At 39.4% G+C, this 21,064-nt stretch overlaps 1 protein-coding gene, 1 non-coding gene and 1 pseudogene across 2 annotated transcripts in view; 2 read left to right on the forward strand and 1 right to left on the reverse strand.

The window, feature by feature from the left end:
- The window catches only part of L2HGDH (L-2-hydroxyglutarate dehydrogenase), a 43,505-nt gene that overhangs the window by 6,911 nt on the left and 15,530 nt on the right, over positions 1-21,064 (forward strand). The window contains exons 4-7 of the mRNA XM_028099190.2: positions 4,580-4,711; positions 12,514-12,676; positions 14,573-14,607; positions 20,791-20,958. Of these exons, the coding sequence (XP_027954991.1) occupies positions 4,580-4,711; positions 12,514-12,676; positions 14,573-14,607; positions 20,791-20,958 (498 nt within the window). The remainder of the gene's footprint in view (positions 1-4,579; positions 4,712-12,513; positions 12,677-14,572; positions 14,608-20,790; positions 20,959-21,064) is intronic.
- On the reverse strand, positions 103-4,320 carry LOC148163883 (translation machinery-associated protein 7 pseudogene; annotated as a pseudogene).
- On the forward strand, positions 14,171-14,313 carry LOC148163884 (U4 spliceosomal RNA). The gene has a single exon (XR_015768660.1). It is a non-coding gene; the product is annotated as a U4 spliceosomal RNA (small nuclear RNA).

Raw genomic sequence — 21,064 nt, forward strand, 5'->3', positions numbered from 1 at the left:
TTATTCTAGCTGTAGGTGGCAACAGATATGACAGATAATCTAGATGTGTAAACAGGAATTTTGGAATTAAGGATCACCATTGCCTCAGGCACAAGGAGCAGCTTATTTTTTGCCAGATTTCTTAATTCCAACTATGGCCAGAAGATCCTTTCCTGTAGCTTTCACTTTTAGCCCCTTGAGTGTCTTCTCTGTTTGTTTCTGCTTAAATGCCTTATCTTCCTAGTTCATTTCCTTGGCCTGCTTCTTTGGCTATTTCAGGGGCTTTCCACCTTCACTAGTCTACTGGTCTACTGTTTCTTCCCTAGACCCTGCCACCAGAAGCAGAGCCCCCCAACCCCACCCCCTGCACCTATACTTCCAGTATATGATCAGTTTTAAATTGATTTTGGTATATAGTGTGAGGAAGGGGCTCAACTTCATTCTTTTGCGTGTGGCTATGCAGTTGTCTCAACACCATTTATTGAAAAAACTGTTCTTTCTATATAGTTTTGGCACCTTTATCAAAAGTTAGTTGAGGGTGCCTGGGTGGTGCAGTTGATTAAGTGTCCGACTCTTGGTTTCAGTTCAGGTGGTGATCTCAGGCTGAGATCTCAGGCTCCGCGCTCAGTGAGGAGTCTAGTTGAGTCTCCCTTTCCCTCTGCTCCTCCTGCCATGCTCTCTCTCTCAAATAAATAAATAAATCTTTTAAAAAAAGTTATTTGAGCATAAATGTAAGAGGGTATGTTTAGGATTCTTGATTCCATTCCATTGATGTATGTCTATCCTCATGCCAATACCATAGTATCTTGGTTACTATGGCTGTTTATTATATGTTGAAATCAGGAAGTGTGAGTCCTCCAACTTTGTCCTTTTTTCAGGATTATTTTGGCTATTCTGGGTCCCTTGCATTTCCGTATGAATTTTAGGGTTGGTTAGTCAGTTTCTCAAAAAAAAAAAAAAGGTGGAAGTTTGATAGAGATTATGTTGAATCTATAGATCAGTTTGGGGAGTATTGCCGTCTTAACAATATTAAATCTTGCAAACCATGAACATGGGAATGTCTTCCCATTCTTTTAGATCTTCTTCCATTTCTTTCAACAGTGTTTTGTATTTTTCAGTATACAGGTCTTGCAATTTTTTGTTAAACTTATTCCTTGGTGTTTTACTCTTTTTGATGCTTTTGAGAGGGGAATTTTTTCTTAATTTCATTTTGGATTATTCATTGCTAATATATAGAATATGATTGATTTTCATATATCCTTTTCTCTTGCACCCTTGCTAAACTCATTATAATAGTTTTGTGTGTGTGTGTGGATTCCTTAGGATTTTCTATATGCAGGATAATGTCATCTGCAAGTAAGATAGTTGTACTCCTTTTTCAATTTGGATGCCTTTTAAAGATTTTATTTATTAATTTGACAGAAAGAGACACAGCAAGAGAGGGAACACAAGCTGGGGGAGTGGGAGAGGGAGAAGCAGGCTTCCCGTTGAGCAGGGAGCCAGATGCGGGGCTCGATCCCAGGACCCTGAGATCATGACCTGAGCCGAAGGCAGATGCTTAATGACTGAGCCACCCAGGTGCCCCTTGGATGCCTTTTATATATTTTTTTCTTGCCTAATTTCCCCAGGTAGAATCACAAATACAGTGTTTTTGTTTTTGTTTCTGTTTTTAAAGATTTTATTTATTTATTTGACAGAGTGAGAGAGGGAACACAAGCAGGGGTACTGGGAGAGGGAGAAGCAGGCTTCCTGCTGAGCAGGAGCCCGATGCGGGGCTCGATGCGGGGATCGATCCCAGGACCCTGGGATCATGACCTGAGCTGAAGGCAGATGCTTAACGACTGAGCCACCCAGGCGCCCCATAAATACAGTGTTGAATAGAAGTAGTGAAAATGGACATCCTTGTATTGTTGCTTATCTTAGGGAGAAAGCATTCAATTTTTCACTATTAAGTATGATGCTAGCTGTAGGTTTTTTATAGATGCCCTTTGTCAGATTGAGGAAGTTCCTGTCTATTGCTAAAGTCTTTTTTATTCTAAGATTTTTATTTTCTTTATTTTTTAAATTAATTAATTAATTAATTTTTTGATGTAATGTTCCATGATTCCTTGTTTGCATGTAACACCCAGTGCTCCATTCAATACATGCCCTCTTTAATACCCATCACCAGGCTAACCCATCCCCCCAACCCCCTCCCCTCTAGAACCCTCAGTTTGTTTCTCAGAGTCCATAGTCTTTCATGGTACATCTCCCCCTCTGATTTCCCCCCCTTCATTTTTCCCTTCCTACTATCTTCCTTTTTTTTTTTTTTTAACATATAATGTATTATTTGTTTCAGAGGTACAGGTCTATTATTCATCAGTCTTACGCACTTCACAGCGCTCACCATAGCACATACCCTCCCTAATGTCTATCACCCAGCCACCCCATCCAAGATTTTTATTTTTAAGTAATCTCTACACCCAGCATGGGGCTCGAACCCACAACCCCGTGATCAAGAGTCACATGTTCTACCAACTGAGCCATCCAGGCGCTCCCAAGTTTGTTACATGTTTTTTATCACGAAAGGGTATTGGGTTTTCTCAAATGCCTTTTCTGCTTCTATTGAGGCAATCATGTTTTTATATTCTATTAATACGGTGTATTATAATACTTGACTTTTGGATGTTAAATTGATCTTGAATTCCTACAGTAAATCCCACTTGGTCGCATCTTTTTTATATGTTCCTGTACTTAGTTTACTAGTATTGTGTTCAGGGTTTTTGCATCAATATTCATATGGGATATTGGTCTGCAGTTTTATTTTCTTTTGTAACTGTGTTTGTTTTGAATATCAGGCTAATACTGGCCTCATAGATTTAGGTAAGAAGTATTCCCTCTTCTTCTGTTCTTTGAAGGAGTTTATGCAGAATTGTAGCTAATTTTTCTTTTTTTTTTTTTTTAAAGATTTTATTTATTTATTTGACAGAGCGAGAGAGCACAGCAGGGGGAACAGTAGAGGGAGAGGGAGAAGCAGCCTCCCTGCCAATCAGGGAGCCCAATGCAGGGCTCGATCCCATGGGGTCATGACCCGAGCCGAAGGCAGAAGCTTAACTGAGCCACCCATATGGCAGCATTCATGTGTAAAGAAAGCTTTTGAGCCTGAGCTTTTCTTTGTGGGTAGTTTTAAAGTTACTAATCCAATCTCTTTACTTGTTATAGGCCTAGTCAGGTTTTTTTTTTCTTCTTGAGTCAGTTTCAGAAGTTTGTGTTTTTCTATGAGCTTTTCCATTTCATATAGATTATCTAATTTGTTGCTATACAGTTATTCATAATATTTCCTTGTAAGTCTTTTCCATGTAGTTTTTAAGAATAAAAGTTCCTTGTTGCTATTAAAGATGCTATGAAGATTTTTTTTTAAAAGATTTTATTTATTTATTCATGAGAGAGAGAGAGAGAGAGAGGCACAGGGAGAAGCAGGCTCCCAAGGAGCAGGGAGCCCGATGCGGGACTCGATGCCAGAACCCTGGGATCATGACCTGAGCCAAAGGCAGACGCTAAACCATCTGAGCCACCGAGGCGCCCGATGCTATGACGATTTTTTAAAATAATGTGGGATAATGGTCCCAACATAGTGTTAAGTGAAAAAAGCAAGATATAAAATTGTATTTACACTTTTTATATTGAATTATAAGGGTTCTTTTATATATTCTGGATATTAGACATTATCAGCTATATGATTTGTGAATATTTTCACCCGTTCCTTGGGTTGTCTTTTCACTTTCTAGATAGTGTTCCTTGATTCCACTTCTATTTCTAAGGTTAATTATTTGCAGATTTAAATAACCTTTACACCTTGATTAAAAGTATTATTTCATGAAATTCTGGTGACTTCTTGCTATGAAATAGCAATCTGTGAATTCTAATGTGCCTGTGAATTCTAATGTACCTGTGAATGTGCATCTGTGCTTTTCTTTGTCAGTAGCTGTTAAGAAACTACCTCAGACAGATAGTTTGCCCAGAAATAAATAGAAAAAGAATACTGAGTAAAGTTGATTAATTTACTGTTTTTTTTCCCTCTGCAATAAAATGCATTAGTAAATAGTTTATAATATACTTTATTCCAGGAAATAAAATGGATAGTGTTCTGTTAGTGATACTCCATTATACTGAATGCCACTGTCTTTTTGATATATTGGTATTTTATATACTCTTATAGAAATAAGAAGGCTGTTCTGTTTTTTTGTTTGTTTTTTTGTTTTTTATTCTTTTAATTGTAAAGACTATGCCACCTGTGCTACTCTCCCCTTTGGAATTGAGGGAGTAATGTTGATAACAGTTGCTGCTGTGGCCAAGATTCATGGAGCAACTATGATGGCAGAAGTGGAAATTGAGGCTACATCTTACTTTTGGGGAAAATTTGTTTTAATGCAGTTTCCTAAGACAACTTTTTTCAATGGAGGAGGAAATTGAGTTCGTGAAGAAAGGGAGAAGTAGACAAAAATTAAACAAATTTGAATCATGTGATAATTTATTTAATTTTTTATTGACTTTATGTTTTATAGCTGATCATATGTTTAACTCTCCATATTCTCTATCTTGTTTTTGTTTTTGTTTTAAGCTCATAGTAGCTGTTGAACAAGAAGAAATTCCCAGACTTCAAGCCCTATATGAGAGAGGCCTGCAGAATGGTGTGCAGGGCCTGAGGCTAATCCAACAGGAGGATATAAAGAAGAAGGAGCCATATTGTAGGGTAAGTGATTCACTAACCCCACATACATGCTTACACAAGGACATTTTCATTTAGGGCTCAGTCCTGTGACATGGAGGCTGAGGGTGAACTTACAGAAAGCAAGAATCACTCTTCTGGGACAGTGAGGTGACAGCCACAAGAGGGCATTGCCACAAACTCTGAACACCTGATTTCTTCTTTCCCTGTGAGAAAATACCAAATCTGAAGAACATAAGCAAAGACAAGAGGAGGTCTGAGACCATATGGCAAATTGGGAAAACATTGAGTGGTGAGGTGTGGTTGATTCCCAGGGTGTGTAGGGAGAGATAACAGATGAGACTGGAAAGGCAGGATTAGGCTTGTGTAAAGGACTTAATATCCCTGCTAATAACTTTGAAGTTAGTAGGCATGAGGAGCCACTGAAATTTTTGAGGAGGGTAGCTATGTTATCCATGAGTGTAAAGGGTAGGTTGTAGAATATCTTGCTTAGAACATGCACTGGGGAGAACAGATCTTTTATTTATGAAAGAGACATGAATAATAATTTAATACTTACTCTGCATATTGACTTTCTTTGATAGTCTTTCAGAGGCTATCAGTCCTACCCCCAGTTTCACTAACTAGTCCAACGAATGGCTGTATCTCCTGTTCCTCACCACCATTATTTTTGTGGGGAAGAGGCAGAGGTATGTGCTAACATACCAGTTTCAGAAATTCAATATAAGCAAAATATCATGTAGAGTCACCACAATATAATGGCTTAATGACTGTCTAAACTTCTTTCTTTCTTTCTTTTTTAGAGAGGTAGGGGAGAAGGGGGAGGGAGAGTGAATCTTAAGCAGGTTCCACGCCCAGTGTGGAGCCCGATGTGGGGCTTCATCTCACGACCTTGAGATCATGACCTGAGCTGAAACCAAGAGTTGGACGCTTAACTGACTGAGCCACCCAAGTGCCCCTCCCCCCATTTTATTGACAATATATAATAGCTGGACTCCAGGTACCTGTCCTAGAGAATGTGACTTTGAACTCACTGCCAGGCAATGCTTATCAAAAGCTTGGTTTAATGGAAATAAAAATACTATTTATGAGTGATATTCTGGAGGATATGTAGACCGTTTATTCCTGTACATCTACACCACCCAAGTGGCACACCTGCATTGCAGTGTTTTTCTCTCCCCATCCTACTCTTTGACCCCAAATTACTCCCTTTGAATTATTCTTTGGTTTTATGGCATCAGCCTATGGAGAAGGTCATTTTGACACTGGATGAGGATGAGGTTAGGATGAGGTTGAGAAGATAGGTTGTTCACTGTGCTACACAACATTGATCTTTGAGAACCTTCAGGAGAAATTTTTCTCAGAATAATTATGTTCTTTCTGAGCACAACTGACTTGTTTTTATCTTATGAACACAGAATCATTTAATTGATTGTGTTGTTGTGTTTATTGTGGCTGCAAGGAAGCTCAGAGACACACTTGTGCCCCACTCCTACCAGATATCTAGGGTCTTAAGCATATATTTTTATTTTTATGTATTAATTTCTCTCTTCATTTCATTGTATCTTTCCACTCTTATCTTCTATCTGCCTTGATTTTTTGGACTTTTTTTAATTGAATCTAACATACAACAAGAATCATAAATGTATAGCTTGATGAATTTTCATAAAGTGTGACCAGTACCTGGATCAACAGCAGAATGTTACCAGCCTCCCAATATTCTCCTCAAGCCCCTTCCTATCACTACCTTTCCCTTAAGGGTAATCACTATCCTGACTTCTTACATCATATGTTTTTGAATTGTATTTAAGTGGACTCATATAGTAGGTGCTCATTTTGTGTCTGAACTTATTTTATTTAGTATTATTTATGAAATTCATCCATATGTTGCATATAGTTGTAGTTTCATTGCCGTATAATTGTATGAAGGTAGAGGTCAAGGTACGTTTTTGAAGTCCATTGTATAAAGGTAGAGGTCAAGGTACATTTATTTTTTTTTCCAATCTGGATACCCAATTGACTCAGCACCATTTATCAAAGAGACCATTATTTCCCCACTGCACTGCACTGTAACCTTTGTGATACCAGGTGACTGTATGTATGGATTCTATGTCTGGATTCTATTCTGTTCCATTGTTTCTTCTTTTACCACTACTGTAATGTCTTAATTATCATAGCTTTTTAGTAGGTTTAAATATCTGGTCGGGAAATTCCTTTAACTTTGTTCTTCTTCAACATTATCTTGGCTGTTCTTAGAGATCTTTGTATTTCTATATATATTTTAGAATTATTTTGCTAAACCCCACAAGGTCGCCTTTTGTGATTTTGATTGAGTTTGCATTAAATTTTTAGGTCCATTGGAGACAATTTGTATCTTCACAATATTGCATCTTCCAATCCACGAACACAGTAGATCCATCCATTTATCTGTATCTTCTTTAATTCATTTCAAAAATGTGTTATAATTTTCAGTGTAGAGGTCTTTCATATCTCTTAGATTCATTTCTAGGTATTTGATGGTTTTTGATACTCTCATAAATAGTATTGTTACTTAAAGTTCATTTTCTCCTTGTATGTTGCAAATATATGGAAATATAATTGATTTTTGACCTTTCATCCATCTTGGATGTTAAATTCACATATTGATTCTAATAGTTTGTCTATAATTTGGGGGGGATTTTCTTTTCTTTTTTTTTCTTTAAAGATTTTATTTATTTGAGAGAGAGAATGAGAGAGAGAGAGTACATGAGAGGGGGGAAGGTCAGAGGGAGAAGCAGACTCCCCGCTGAGCAGGGAGTCTGATGTGGGACTCGATCCTGGGACTCCAGGATCATGACCTGAGCCGAAGGCAGTCGCTTAACCAACTGAGCCGCCCAGGCGCCCTTGGGGGATTTTCTATGTAGTTGTATTGTCTGCAAATAATAACTTATTTTTTCTTTTCCAATTAATATACTTAGCTGGCTCAATGTTTAGTGCTGGTATATATTGTGTTGTGTTCCTTGTTTGTTTTTAGAAGCTGCTTCAAATCCTTTCTGCAAAAAAGACAAAGTAGAAATAGATTTTTCCCCCCTGAAGTTATCTTTAGTTATACAGTAAAGTTGGGTCAAAATATATGATTTTCTTTTTCTTTTTTCTTTTTAAGATTTTTATTTATTTAAGAGCACAGGCGGGTGGAGGGGCAGAGGGTGAGGGAGAGGGTGAGAGGCAGACTTCCCACTGAGCATAGAACCTGATGCAGGGCTCGACATGGGGATCGATTCGGGGATCGAATATATATACACCCCAAAATATAAGTTTTCTTTTTTTTTTAAGATTTTATTTATTTATTTGAGAGACAGAGACAGATAGTGACAAAGATAGCTAGAGAGAGCATAAGTGGGGAGGAGAGGGAGAAGCAGGCTCCTGCTGAGCAGGGAGCCTGATGTGGGGGCTCGATCCCAGGACCCTGGGATCATAACCTGAACTGAAGGCAGACACTTAACCGACTGAGCCACCCAGGCGCCCCTAGGTTTTCCTAATTAATATAAAGTTACTAAAAGGCTGATAATACCTAGGATTCCAAATAATGTTGAATGAGTTCTTCCTCCAGAGGTCATAGCGTCTTCAGCTCCAGCATATCCCACCTTTCCTTTCCTTTCCTTGGGTCTCAAAATAATCAAAGTGTTTTCCTTGTGGGATACCTAGACCTTCTATTCCCTATTCCTTTCTCCAGGTATTTCTTGTCTCTCTGAGATCTTGAATGAATGACTGATTTTTTTCTTTAAAACAAGACACATTCATTGAATATCTTATTTTGGCTGTCTGTTTCTTTCAGGCTTTGGCCAAATGCTACATGGTCTAAGCCAGGGTTGGCAGTACGGTCTGTGGGCCAAATCCAGCCTGCCACCTGTTTTTTATGGCCTATGAACTAAGAATAGTTTTTACATTTTTAAATGGTTGAAGAAAATTAAAAGAATCATATTTTGTGACACATGAAAATTATATGAAATTGAAATTTCATTGTCCAAAAATATTTATAGGAATACATATATTTTTTGTATTGTCTATGGCTGCTTTTGTACCAAACAGCCAAACTGAGTAGTTGCAGCAGAGATCATAGGTCCCGTGTGAAGAAAAATATTTAGTGGCTGGCTCTTTACAGAAAAGATTGCCAACCCCTGGTCTAAATAGTAGGGAACCACTGAAGGATTTGAGCAGAAGAATGGCATGTAAAATGTGCCAATTTAGGAGAGTTAATCAAGTTTCTGGTACATAGGTTGGAATTGGACTGGACATGGGAAAGAGGGGAGCTTTGAATTAGAGGCCAGAGCCAGCTGGAACAACAATCATAGTCTGTGGTGGAACTTTGTGAGGGGATTTAGAGAGAGGAAGAAATGGGAAGAGGAGCCCATGCTTTATATCATGCTTGACTGTTACAAAACAAACAAAGCAGCTTTTCACACATCATCAGGTGAGTCTTGATAGTGTTCTGTGTACCTCACCATGTGATCTTCACAGGTCTCAGAATGAGTAGATGAGCTATGTGTACATAGATAGTCAAATTATATGTCTACCCGTACTTTTTGTGTCTTATAAATGAGGAAAGCGATTCAGTTACTTTCCCAAGGTCACACAGCTCCTAAGAGTCCCTGCCCCCAGATCTGATTCAGAACTGGTATTTTTTCTATTCAGTTCAGCCAACATTTTCTTCTTTACTATGTGCCAAACGCTGTGTTAGGTACTGCAGGAATGAGGATGGGTCAGATACGGTGATTGGCCTAAAGAAAGGTGTAGTGTAGCCGAACATGAGATTCTAATACAGTGAAAAGTATTTTGATAGAGTTGATAAACTGTCTTGTATCTATCTTTGATAGAGCTGATACATTATCAACGTAAGGGAAAGCTTTTAGCTTAGTCTAGGCGTTTAGGAAAGCCTTCTTGAGGTGAACCTTCACTTGAAAGATGAGTAAGGAGTGTAACTTATAAAGGAAATACAACCTGCTTTTCTCTGAGGCCTCTGCAGAGCTGATCTACTTTAGATAATGCCACATTAGCATTATCTGACACTTTATGTGATGCCACATTATAATTATCTATGCCTAGATGTATTTAGTGGATGTAGTGGAAAATGGTTATTTCATAAAGGTCTCTGAGTGAACCCTTCCTGGTCTTTCAACCCTACTGCTATTACCAGGAGTAGGGGCAAAATTTCTATAGTATGGGTTCATTTCTGTTTTCTCAAGCCTCTCCAGAAAGAAAAAGTTATCAGGGCAGCTCTAAAGGGCTTTTTGGACCAGATGTCTTTAAGGAGCAGATTAAATGGCCCCAAGGGAAGCATCTTGGAAATTTTCGTAAACTTTGTCTTTGGAGGATAGCTCTCGACAGTTCTCTCTCTGGGCAGATCCTGACTGCACACTCTGACCTTAGCTTTCATGAACTTTTTGCCTTTTCTTTCACACTGTTGGTCAACCACACGTTCATCTGTTCCTCTCTCCTCCTGACTGACTTCCAACTCCCAGCCTTTTATGTCCTGCTTGCCTAGTTCTTTTCCAGCCACCTGACCTGCAGTAGCCTCAGATTTCAAGCTCTGACCTGCTAACCTGTTCAGTGCATGCCCAGCCTCCTGGCTGACAGCCCGCCTGTCTACCAGCCCTGTCCTGGGCCCAGGGCGTTGAATTGCTTAGCCACAGTGACTCACTCCACCTTCCTCCAACCTATACGTATAGTGGGGCACACCAGCATCTCATGAGCAGGAACAAAACCAAGACTAGAAGGAAAAAGAAAGAAGGGAGACCTCTAAGGGAAGGCCTAGAGCAGAGAGAGATCTAGTATGTTTAAAGACAGCCCTCAGAAGTTCATTCATTCAGTAAAAGTTTGAGTGCCTTCTGTGTGTCAGGCATTGTGCTGGGGAATAGGAAAAATAAGATGAATAAGGAAGATACTGGGATTCCAAAAAATGATTGATATGAAGCACTTTTATAGCCTGTTTTTATCCCTCTTTTATTTGTCATGTAGTTTTATGTAAGGTGAGAAGTTTTTGTGACTAAGCTCTTGGTATTATCTTGTTAGTTTCCAAGGTTATTGTACCCCAAATACTATTTATAGTTTGAAGTTGGATTATGACCATTGACTTGTGAATTTGGAGGTGGTCAGGCAATATAAGATTGAATGTAAAAATCTTAAATGTGTATCTACTACATCAAGACAGAAGGAATGATTTCTGTGTTTGGCAAATGATCTCATATTCTGGAAGCAAGAATCAAGTTTCTCAAATGTTGCTTTCAATTTGTGACAAGAGACTATTGCGTGTTTTGTGAGCCTTTACCCCTAGTGTGGTCTGGCCATTTGGAATTAATGATCCGGGATGGGTGACAAAGTCAAAAGCTTTTAGAAGTTAAGCAGGTAGGGCGCCTGGGTGGCTCAGATGGTTAAGCGTCTGCCTTCGGCTCAGGTCATGATCCCAGGGTCCTGGGATCAAGTCCCGCGTCAGGCTCCCTGCTCCTTGGGAGCCTGCTTCTCCCTCTGCTTCTCTCTCTCTCTCTCTCTCTCTCTCTCCCTCTGTCTCTCATGAATAAATAAAATCTTTTAAAAAAATACAGATTAAAAAAAAGATGGTAAGCAGGTAAATGTATTGGAGTAGGGGTGGGGCTGACTACAAGAATGAGATATTTAAAATAATACTATCAGATATTATTGTAAAACTGCAACAATACCAGTTCCATGCTGGTCAGACGAGAGGATGGCAGCATTTACACACAGTTTCTGGGCATTAGTTGTCCTGGGGACCCAGGCTACCACCCTCTTAGGGAAAACTGATTGGGAGAACATAGTAAGGGAACAGAAAATGATGCTGTTTCCAAGGATTCACCAAAATCCAGTCAATACTTGGCGTGTGATATTCTATTCTTAAGAATTAGAAAAGCCAACGCACATTCAACATTTATTCCAAAAAATTAAATAAGTATGATTGTAGATCATTCATCTGTGGAGTTTGAGCATGTCTTGAGTGGCAAAACAAAAGCAAAAAACCCCACAAAACAACAACAGCAACACAACAACAACAAAAAACTCAGGCTATTAATTTCTCTATTACCTGAAGAGGAAGTTGGAGTTAACCACATAAAATCTCCATTCAATATTTGTAGTCCTGAAGCAAATTAGATCAACACTCTGCAAACATTGTAAATAGCTAGAACAACTCTGAGTCCTCACTGAGCGTGCATGACATGTGATACACTACTGGGAAAATCTCAGTGGAGTTTATTTAAAACAATCATTTGGGGCACGTGGGTGGCTCAGTCATTAAGCGTCTGCCTCCGGCTCAGGTCATGATCCCAGGGTCCTGGGATCAAGCCCTGCATTGGGCTCCCTGCTCAGTGGGGAGCCTGCTTCTCCCTCTCCCACTCCCCCTGCTTGTGTTCCTTCTCTCTCTGTGTCTCTGTCAAATAAATAAATAAAATCTTAAAAAAAAATAAAAACAATCATTTGGTGATACAGAATTTGACTCAGAATCAGATATGAATCAGAATCAGGTATGGTGAGGGATGAATAAAACTGAAAAACTCATTGTAGCAGCCAGGAGAACCCAGCAAAATTAACTCCCCTACAGAGGAGAATTATTTCCTGAGTACAAGAGATTTTCTTATTTAGCTAGTATTATTTCTTTTACTTGTTAGACATATTATTCAACATCAGATTTAGGCACCGAATTTTTGCCAAGAAATGATAATGTATGTAATCCATCAAAATTAACAGTAAAAAAATTCAGTGCCAAATAAAATTTGTTGAACAACCTATCCTCGATTATTTTTAATTGTATGATCTTGACTTTCATAATCCTATCCCAGGGTCTAATGGCTATTGATTGCCCATACACCGGCATTGTGGACTATCGGCAGGTGGCTTTGTCATTTGCCCAGGATTTCCAAGAAGCAGGTGGCTTTGTCTTAACCAATTTTGAAGTAAAAGATATTGAAATGGCTAAAGAAAGTCCGTCAGGAAGTAAAGATGGTAAGCCATCCTTGTCTTTTTTTTTGAATACTTGCATTGACTTCTTTTTTTGTTTTTTGTTTTAGATTTTATTTATTTATTTGACAGAGAGAGCACAAGTAGAGGGTGCTGGAGGCAGAAGGAGAGGGAGAAGCAGGCTCCCCATGGAGCAAGGAGCCCAGTGCAGGGCTCAATCCCGGGGCCTTGGGATCTGACCTGAGCCCAAAGCAGACACTCAACCGACTGAGCCACCTAGGCACCCCACTTGTATTGACTTCTAAGCCAGCTATTTTTGGCTGGGGTGGTACTGGCAGGAGGGCCACCAGAAGCTAGGCTAAAGTAGGGTGCAGAGCTGGATGCAGGTGCAAAAGGGATGAATGTGAGATTGGATGTGGGAGAACTGGGGCTTCTGGTGAGTCTTGAGCTGATAGAATTTGGCACTGACTGGACACTACTGACTGGCGCTAAAACCTGACCTGCCAAGACTGTTAATGAAACACTAGCCTCCAGACACTTACTTATTTTGTAGATATATAGTCAGAATCCCTTGGGGATGCTTATTAAAAATGCAGATTTCAGGGCGCCTGGCTGGCTTAGAAGAGCATGCGACTCTTGATCTCAGGGTTGTGGGTTTGAGCCCCATGTGGGGGTGTAGAGATTACTTAAAAATAAAATCTTTAAAGAAAAATGCAGATTTTAGCATCACCCAGTCTTAATGAATCAGACTGTCAGGAGACAGGGTATGACTCAGCCATTTTGAACTCTCCCTGCGCCCCACCATTGTAGACTACTTAGAGTTTGTTTTGTTTTGCTTCGTTTTGTGGATAATTTTTTTTTTAAACCAAATGAATTGGTTTGTAACCTTGAATTTTTTTGACATTTTTGCTATTGGGAAATTTGAAGAAGAAAAAGTATAGTGTTCAGTTCTTCCTTAACTGGTTTTTATTTATTTTATTTATTTTAAGATTTTATTTATTTATTTGGCAGAGAGAGACACAGCGAGAGAGGGAACACAAGCAGGGGGAGTGGGAGAGGGAGAAGCAGGCTTCCCACCGAGCAGGGAGACCGATGTGGGGCTCAATCCCAGGACCCTGGGATCATGGCCTGAGCAGAAGGCAGACACTTAATGACTGAGCCACCCAGGTGCCCCCCTTCACTGGTTTTTAAGGAGATTTAGGCCATTTGAATCATTCTCCCAGTGTCCTTCTAAATACTAATATGATGAGCAAAATTGTTAAGTAATTAAGATTGGTATAGGTAGGTAGCATAAAATCAAATTTATGATCCAAGCAAATCATATTCTTTACCTGGTGTACATATGCTTTTTAAGACTTTGAAATCCCATGTGCCTGATTGGGAACTAATTTTATAAATAGTTTATTATTGGAACTTTTTGTATTGTGATAACTCTTACTTCTCTATGCAGCCTAGGATCTGCAAAGACTCAGCCTATAGCACTTAGACAAAAAGCACTCATTAGTCCTTTGCGAAAATACATACTAATTAATGATGATCAGTGTTGCGCAGTGGCAGTATTGTAGCCAATGAGGTTTATCCGAGGTGTGATTATTGCTAAGTGATTAATGATGATCTATCTATTTTACAGCTTGGTTTCTAGGATTGTAGTTCAGAGAAAAGCTGGGACTGCCTATGTAGGATCTGAGGTGGGGAGTGGCTTATAAGCATAGACTAAATGAATTAAAACAAGTTTGAAAAGAGGCCAGAGTTTTATATATTATCAAATATGAACTAGTTTAATCTTGTTACTTCATAAAGAGCTTTAGAATGAAAAGTGGGAGGCACTCATGGTTACAAATAAGAAAATTGTTGACATTTGTTACTAGTATAATATTTCAAAAATGTAGGCCCTCTTTACCAAAAATAAATCTTTCACTAATTCTTTCTTTTTTTTTTCAGGGACAAAATATCCAATCGTTATAAGGAATACAAAGGTAAAGATTCTTAAACAACACTACTTGCATCTACTTTATCTACTTTCATTCCCTCTCCTCCCATAAAAGTTGAATTAATCACAGTGCTGTTTTCTGTCCTTGGATGAATTTTGTCTAATGTAGAAGTTATTCTGAGAGAAATTCTTTGAGAGCAGTTTAAAAAAGCTTGCTTTTTAAGAAGGGTTTCAACTGAAAATATCTTCACAAAGTGATTGTGCCAGCGAAGAATACGATTATAAGCGCTTGGTGTATTTAAGGCAAAACTGATAAATATTTTATTGCTCCGCCTACTTAACTGCATTAACTTATTAACTCTCTCCCAGTTAGAGGACTTTGGTGGAGGGCAGATTGCTCAGAGGGAAATGAACTGCTTTCCTTCATCTCCATGTAGTCTAAAACAAGAGCTATTGAATGGCACGGAAGCATTGCATTTGCTGTATATTCTCTGATCAGAGTTCAGTCACGTGAGTAGAGTCATTAATGAGGTTGTAGGATTTATTACAGGAATTAGGTCTTACACAGTTGTGAAGGGATCTGGGGAAGCACAGGTTCAGAAGGGGAGTTGGCAGATCAGAGGCATCTCCAGCCAGTCTGCGAAGCCAAGTGTGTCCAACTGCTAAAGTGGAACTGCAAATGGGAAGCTCATGAAGCATTCTGGGGTAGCTCTTGCCTCTCACCCAAGTAGTGGGAGAGGGCAGCACTTGGTCACTAGGATCAATAGTTGGGAAGCAGAGCTAAATATGGAGCTGTAATTCACTTAGCAGTGGGTTTTTGTCACCACACTGGACTGGAATGACCTTCAGAAAATAATGGCTGCTGCTTTACTTCTGCCTGCCAAATCATATGCAATTCCTATTTTGGTCAACTTTAAGTTGGAACCATTACAAGGAAGGGGATTCTATCAGTTAGAGTTCCCAGCTCAACCAAATTGACAAGGTTAAACACCCACAGTCCATCCCTTTTCAACTTGGCATCCATTTACTTATGACCACATTTAACTACCAAATACAGACAGTAGCAAAAATTATGATTCCACCTACACGATGCAGCTATCTTTTATACAACTGAAGGCATGCTAACTCTCCAAAAAAGATACGAAGTCCACTCAATCCATCTTTGGGTGATTTTCATTTCTTTTTAGCTGAGTCACATTCCCTCTTCGAGATCCTTTAACTTAAATACTGAGATGTAAGGTTACCCACTACTTAAATATATTAGATCAGTAGCTCTCAACTGGAGGTGATTTTGCCACCCAGGAGATAATTCAGCAATGTCTGGAGACATTTTTGGTTGTCACAATTGATGGAGGGGGTCAGCGCTACCGTCATTTAGTGGGTAGAGGCCAGGGATGCTGGATGTGAGGGATAGGCCCCCACAACAAAGAGGTATCTGGCCCCAAACGTCAGTGGCACTGAGATTGAAAAGCCCCGTGTTAGATAATGGAGAAATGGTAGAGATGGGTGTATCAGTCTTCTTCTTTATCATATACCACAGCCTGGCTGGCTTAGAGAGCAGAAATTATTTTCTCACAGTTCTGGAGGCTCAAAGTCTAAGAACAAGGTACCATCAGACTTGGTTTCTGGTGAGATCTCTCTTCTTGGCTTGTAGACGGCTGCTTTCTTGTGGGGTCCTCATGTAGTCTCTTCTCTGTGCGTGCACATATGCAGAGAGAGCAGTCTCTTTTATCTTACTCTTAGAAACACACCAGTCATTCCAGACAGATTAGGCGACCTCATATAATCTTAACTACCTCCGAAAGGCTCTGTCTCCAAATACGGTCACCTTAAGAGCGGGGTCTTCAACATATGCACTTGTGGAATTACGGTCACAGTTCAATCCATAACAATGAGGAGAAAGAAAGAATTGGGTAATATATAGTCAAATATATTTATTTCAAAGTCAGAAAGAAATACTCATAACCACTACATTCTTCATTTCCCTCACTGATCACATGGTTATAGCTGATATTTATAATTTCCTCCTACTATATATTTCATAGCTCCTTTGCCCTTGGCAAGCATCTCAGCTAGTCATGTTCTGGTTTGGTGGGATAACTCAAACTTTCATTCCTGAAGTGTCTGTGCCATTAGCAGCCCTGCCTATTTTGGGTTTTGGTGGTTTCCATTAACTTTTATATCAATCTATGGAAATATTAAGAGAGACCCCCAGGAGATATATATTTGGGACATATTTCTCTTTATCATCCCTAGTACTCTCTGTGTGGTAGCAACCCTAATTCTCCATGAGACTCATTTCCAGTTTCCCCCTTCAGTACAGTAATCCTTTCTGCCTGTTGATTCACTGATACAAGGAACCCAAAGTGGTCAGGTATGGCAGTATCAACTTACAGGATAATGGAACGATTTTTTATTCTCTAATGAAGCATTTCTCCTTTGGGAATCAAGACTTCTAAACATCAGAGACCAAAATTGTGGGGATAGCAAGCAAAAATTTCACTAGTGAATTACTGTAATAGTAAGGAGCTACTCCCATTTCTCCCATTTCTACCTCTTGATTTCTAAACCTGTGAATCCTGGCTCTGAGTGAAGCAACACCATATAGTAATCATATAGAGCATCCTGAAAGACATTGCCCCAGCCCTGCAAGGTGTTGCCAGCCAGCTAGTTCTGTTTTGAATCTTCAAAAACCCATTCTACTTTCTGTCACCTAGCAGCTTCAGGACAATGGAGAAAATGGTCAGATCAGTGAATTCCACAAGAATGAACTTATTGTTATGCTTCGTTTGTTGTAAAATAAGCTCACTGATCAGAAGTAATGCTTCTGGGCAAAATACCATAATGGTGAATAAGACATCCTGTAGGTTCACACATGGTGGTTTCCTCAGAAGCATTGTAAGCAGGGAAGACAGATCTATATCCAGAGCAAGTATCTATTTCAGTGAGGACTAAGTGCTGGTCTTTCTCTCTTTTTTTTTTTTTTTATTTGATTGAAGTGGTCCAGGGACCATATCAGTAGCTTTGTTGATCTCTGCTGTTGGCAGATTGAGCATTCAGCAGTGGCTATAGGCAGATCAGGGTTGGGGAGTAAGTCCATGTTGCTGAATGCATGCATTACCCCCATCCTTGTTGCTCTAACCGTTTAGTTCAGGGAGCCATTGAGTAAGGACAGGGGTGCCTGGGGAAAGAAGCTAATTAACATACATAGATCAGGTCATCCTGTCTACTGATTATCAAAATCTTCATCTGCCATGGTTACTCTGAGTGAACATTCACATGGAACTCAAATATCTTTACTCACTGAGCCTGTTTGGAGAGGTCCATTCACCTACCTTTTTTCCGGAGCTCCTTTTCCTAACCAACCAGCCATAGCATTAGTTATTGCACATGAAGCAGTATAGACCTGTACTTCTATCCATGTTTCCTTCTAGGTGAGGTAAACAACAGGTATGGTGTTCAAAGTTCTGCCCACTGGGAAGATTTCCCTACACCACAGTCCTTCAGGGTCACTCGTTTGTAGCTGTTCAGTTTCAAGTGCGAGAATGTTGTGTAGAACCGTTTGTAAACCAGGCCTGTGTTTTTCCTTCCTTGGTCAACTGATCATGGAGACCTTCCCATAGGGCCACAGGTGCAACTGGAAAAGGAGGAGGTAATTTAGCAGGACTAGGGGCCATGGGAATTTGAGCCACCTGCCTCTGTAACTTATGTATGCCTGCAGGACCTGTACATCCCTGATCTTGTATATTCTGCTACCCCTTGATGACAGAGTACTGCTGTACACACCCAATTTTGTGGCTTGGTGAGTCAGACAACATACAGTTGATAATGGATAGTTCACATGGTAACTTAGTGATCTGTGGTCAAGTATTGAGTCAAAGCCAGAAGCACTTTCTCAAAAGGAAGACAGTTATCTGCAGATGGTATAACTTTCCTCCAAAATCCTAAAGTTCTGTGTTGTGATTTGCCTATAGGGACCTACCAAAGTCTCCATAAAACATCGCTGTCTGCCACAGACACCCTGATTACCATCAGATCTACTGGGTCATGTGGCCCAAGTGACTGACAGAGCATCCAGGATCTCCATTCAAAGAAGGATTAAAAGTCTGTTTCTGCTCCCACCCTCATCGGAAGGGCCATTTTCACTAGAGTATGGCATCATGTGATAGAAGATAGGCAGGGGCCTCTGGGATACCAGTGAAAATGTATTTCACCCACAGTTGCTATAGCTGTTGCCTTTTATTTTGGCATTTACCTTTAGTATAGTTTAATTAAACATTTTTATTTTTATTTACTTTTTAAAAAGATTTTATTTATTTGAGAGAGAGAGAGAGAAAGAGATCATGAACAGGGGGGAGTGACAGGCAGAGGGAGAAGCAGACTCCCCGCTGAGCAGGGAGCCCAATGTGGGACTTGATCCCAGGATCCTGGGATCATGACCTGAGCAGAAGGCACTTATCTGACTGAGCCACCCACGCGCCCAAACATTTTTTTAATAATTAAAAATTTTGAGTCAACTTATCAAGTTGAATGTCTGTGCTTTTATGAGAGGTTAAAAGAGGTTAAATTAAGAATAAATTTTGGGGGGGCGCCTGGGTGGCTCAGTCGGTTAAGTGTCTGACTCTTGATTTTAGCTCAGGTCATGATCTCAAGGTTGTGAGATTGAACTCTGTGTCAGGTTCTGCCCTGGGCATGGAGCCTGCTTAAGATTCTCTCTCTTCCTTTCCCTCTGCCCCTCCTCCTCCTCCCTCTCTTAAAAAATAAATAAATAAATAAAGTTTGGGGGAGAGGATTTGCAAACTAAAGATTTATATGTTATATATGGGGGAAAAGTCTGTTTCACTTCTGAAATAGCAAGAGAGATGCATAGTTTATTTTTTTAAAGAAATTTTTGTTTGAACAAATAATCAGTGTTTGCCTAAATTTTGATTTTGGATGTGAAATTAGTGTATTACTGAACTTAATTATTATTTCATGTTTGGCATAAAATTATTTCAGGTACCTATGAAAGTTTTTAGTCATTTCTTTCTTTGGAACTGTTCCCTGAGTTTTTAAAAGAGAATTTCTAGGTTATTGCATGGTGGTACCATTTTACAAATTCTCTTATCTTTGCATTTATCATTAGTCTTATTTACATTTTATGTTCTAAGAACAAAAGAATTGCTGACCTTTCAAGTAGGAACTAGTAGATTTCACATAAAAATATTTCAAGTACTTTTGGTATACCTCTAGATGAACTGGAAAGATACTAGCCTATTTAGAAGAAGGCATTTTTTTTGTTGTTGTTGTTGACATAGCTCTTCAGTAAGGGCTGGAAAGAAAGAATGTCAAGATGTAGTTCTGAGGCTTCAGAAACAGGTTTTATGAGAAAGAAGTCTAGGGACAGGAAATTACCTGGAGCAAGGGGGGGGGCACTAATTTTAATTTTTAATTAAATTTTTCTTATGTAATCTGTAAGAATTAAAGAGATGGGAATTAGAGTGTGGTAGGGAGTTGGGGTTAAATGAAATCATTTAGGAAATAGGGTGACAAATGGGCTAATGCTGGCAGGGTAGAGCAAAAAATATGCAGATGATCACAAAATACAATTTATGGGAAAATATAGCAGCCTAAGATTAGTAGTCTCCTAGTCATTAAAGCAAACCTTAACTATATTGTGTGTTCTTGGTGAATGTGCATTGAAAGGATGAGATTTCAAAAGTAGCCTCAATTTACAAAGTACATATTGATCAGGAAGGAGAAATTGGTTGGTGGGTTGGAGTTGAGCAAGATTATTGAGTGGGAAGCAACCTGAGAGTAACAGGGTAGTTACTCATAGATACGACAGAAGTTGTCTCAAATACAGAGGAGGCCATATTGGTGGGAGCCATCCATTTAAATGAAGTTCACTTCTTAATACAGCGAATAGTTAAGTTTCATGGTAGGTCTTAGTAAAATAGGGGTGTGTGTTTGTCTAACTTAAGTATCCTTGCAACGTCAATGATTGTACCTCTAAAGTATAAAATTTAAGGTGACATCTTCTTGTGTGCTAGTACCCTAGGTTTCTAGCTGCTACCTAGACGCTGAAGAACTTATTTTGCTGATACTTGCACTTAATTTCTTCTTTTAAAAGAAATAAAAAGAAAAAAGTCCATTTCTGTACCCTTACTATCCTTTCTATCACCTCTTCTCCTCCCTTGACCTATTTTTCTCCTCTCTACTTGCTACTGTTTATTTTCTTTTGCACTAGGGAGAGGAGGTTCAGTGTCAGTATGTTGTGACATGTGCAGGACTTTACTCAGACCGTATTTCAGAGTTGAGTGGCTGTAATCCTGATCCTCGAATTGTACCATTCCGGGGAGATTACCTGCTCTTGAAGCCAGAAAAATGCTATCTTGTAAAAGGAAATATTTATCCGGTAGGTAATGATGCTTCTGCCTTCTCACCCTTCTCCAGATGGCTGTGGGCAAAAAGGGAACGAAACAAAAATTTTTACTTGGGTCAGAAGTTAAGAGCTATTTTGA

The sequence above is a fragment of the Eumetopias jubatus genome, unplaced genomic scaffold (assembly GCF_037043125.1).
Source record: "Eumetopias jubatus isolate StellerSeaLion01/CBP00866 unplaced genomic scaffold, mEumJub1_p1.0 scaffold_7, whole genome shotgun sequence".
Lineage (NCBI taxonomy): Eukaryota > Metazoa > Chordata > Mammalia > Carnivora > Otariidae > Eumetopias > Eumetopias jubatus.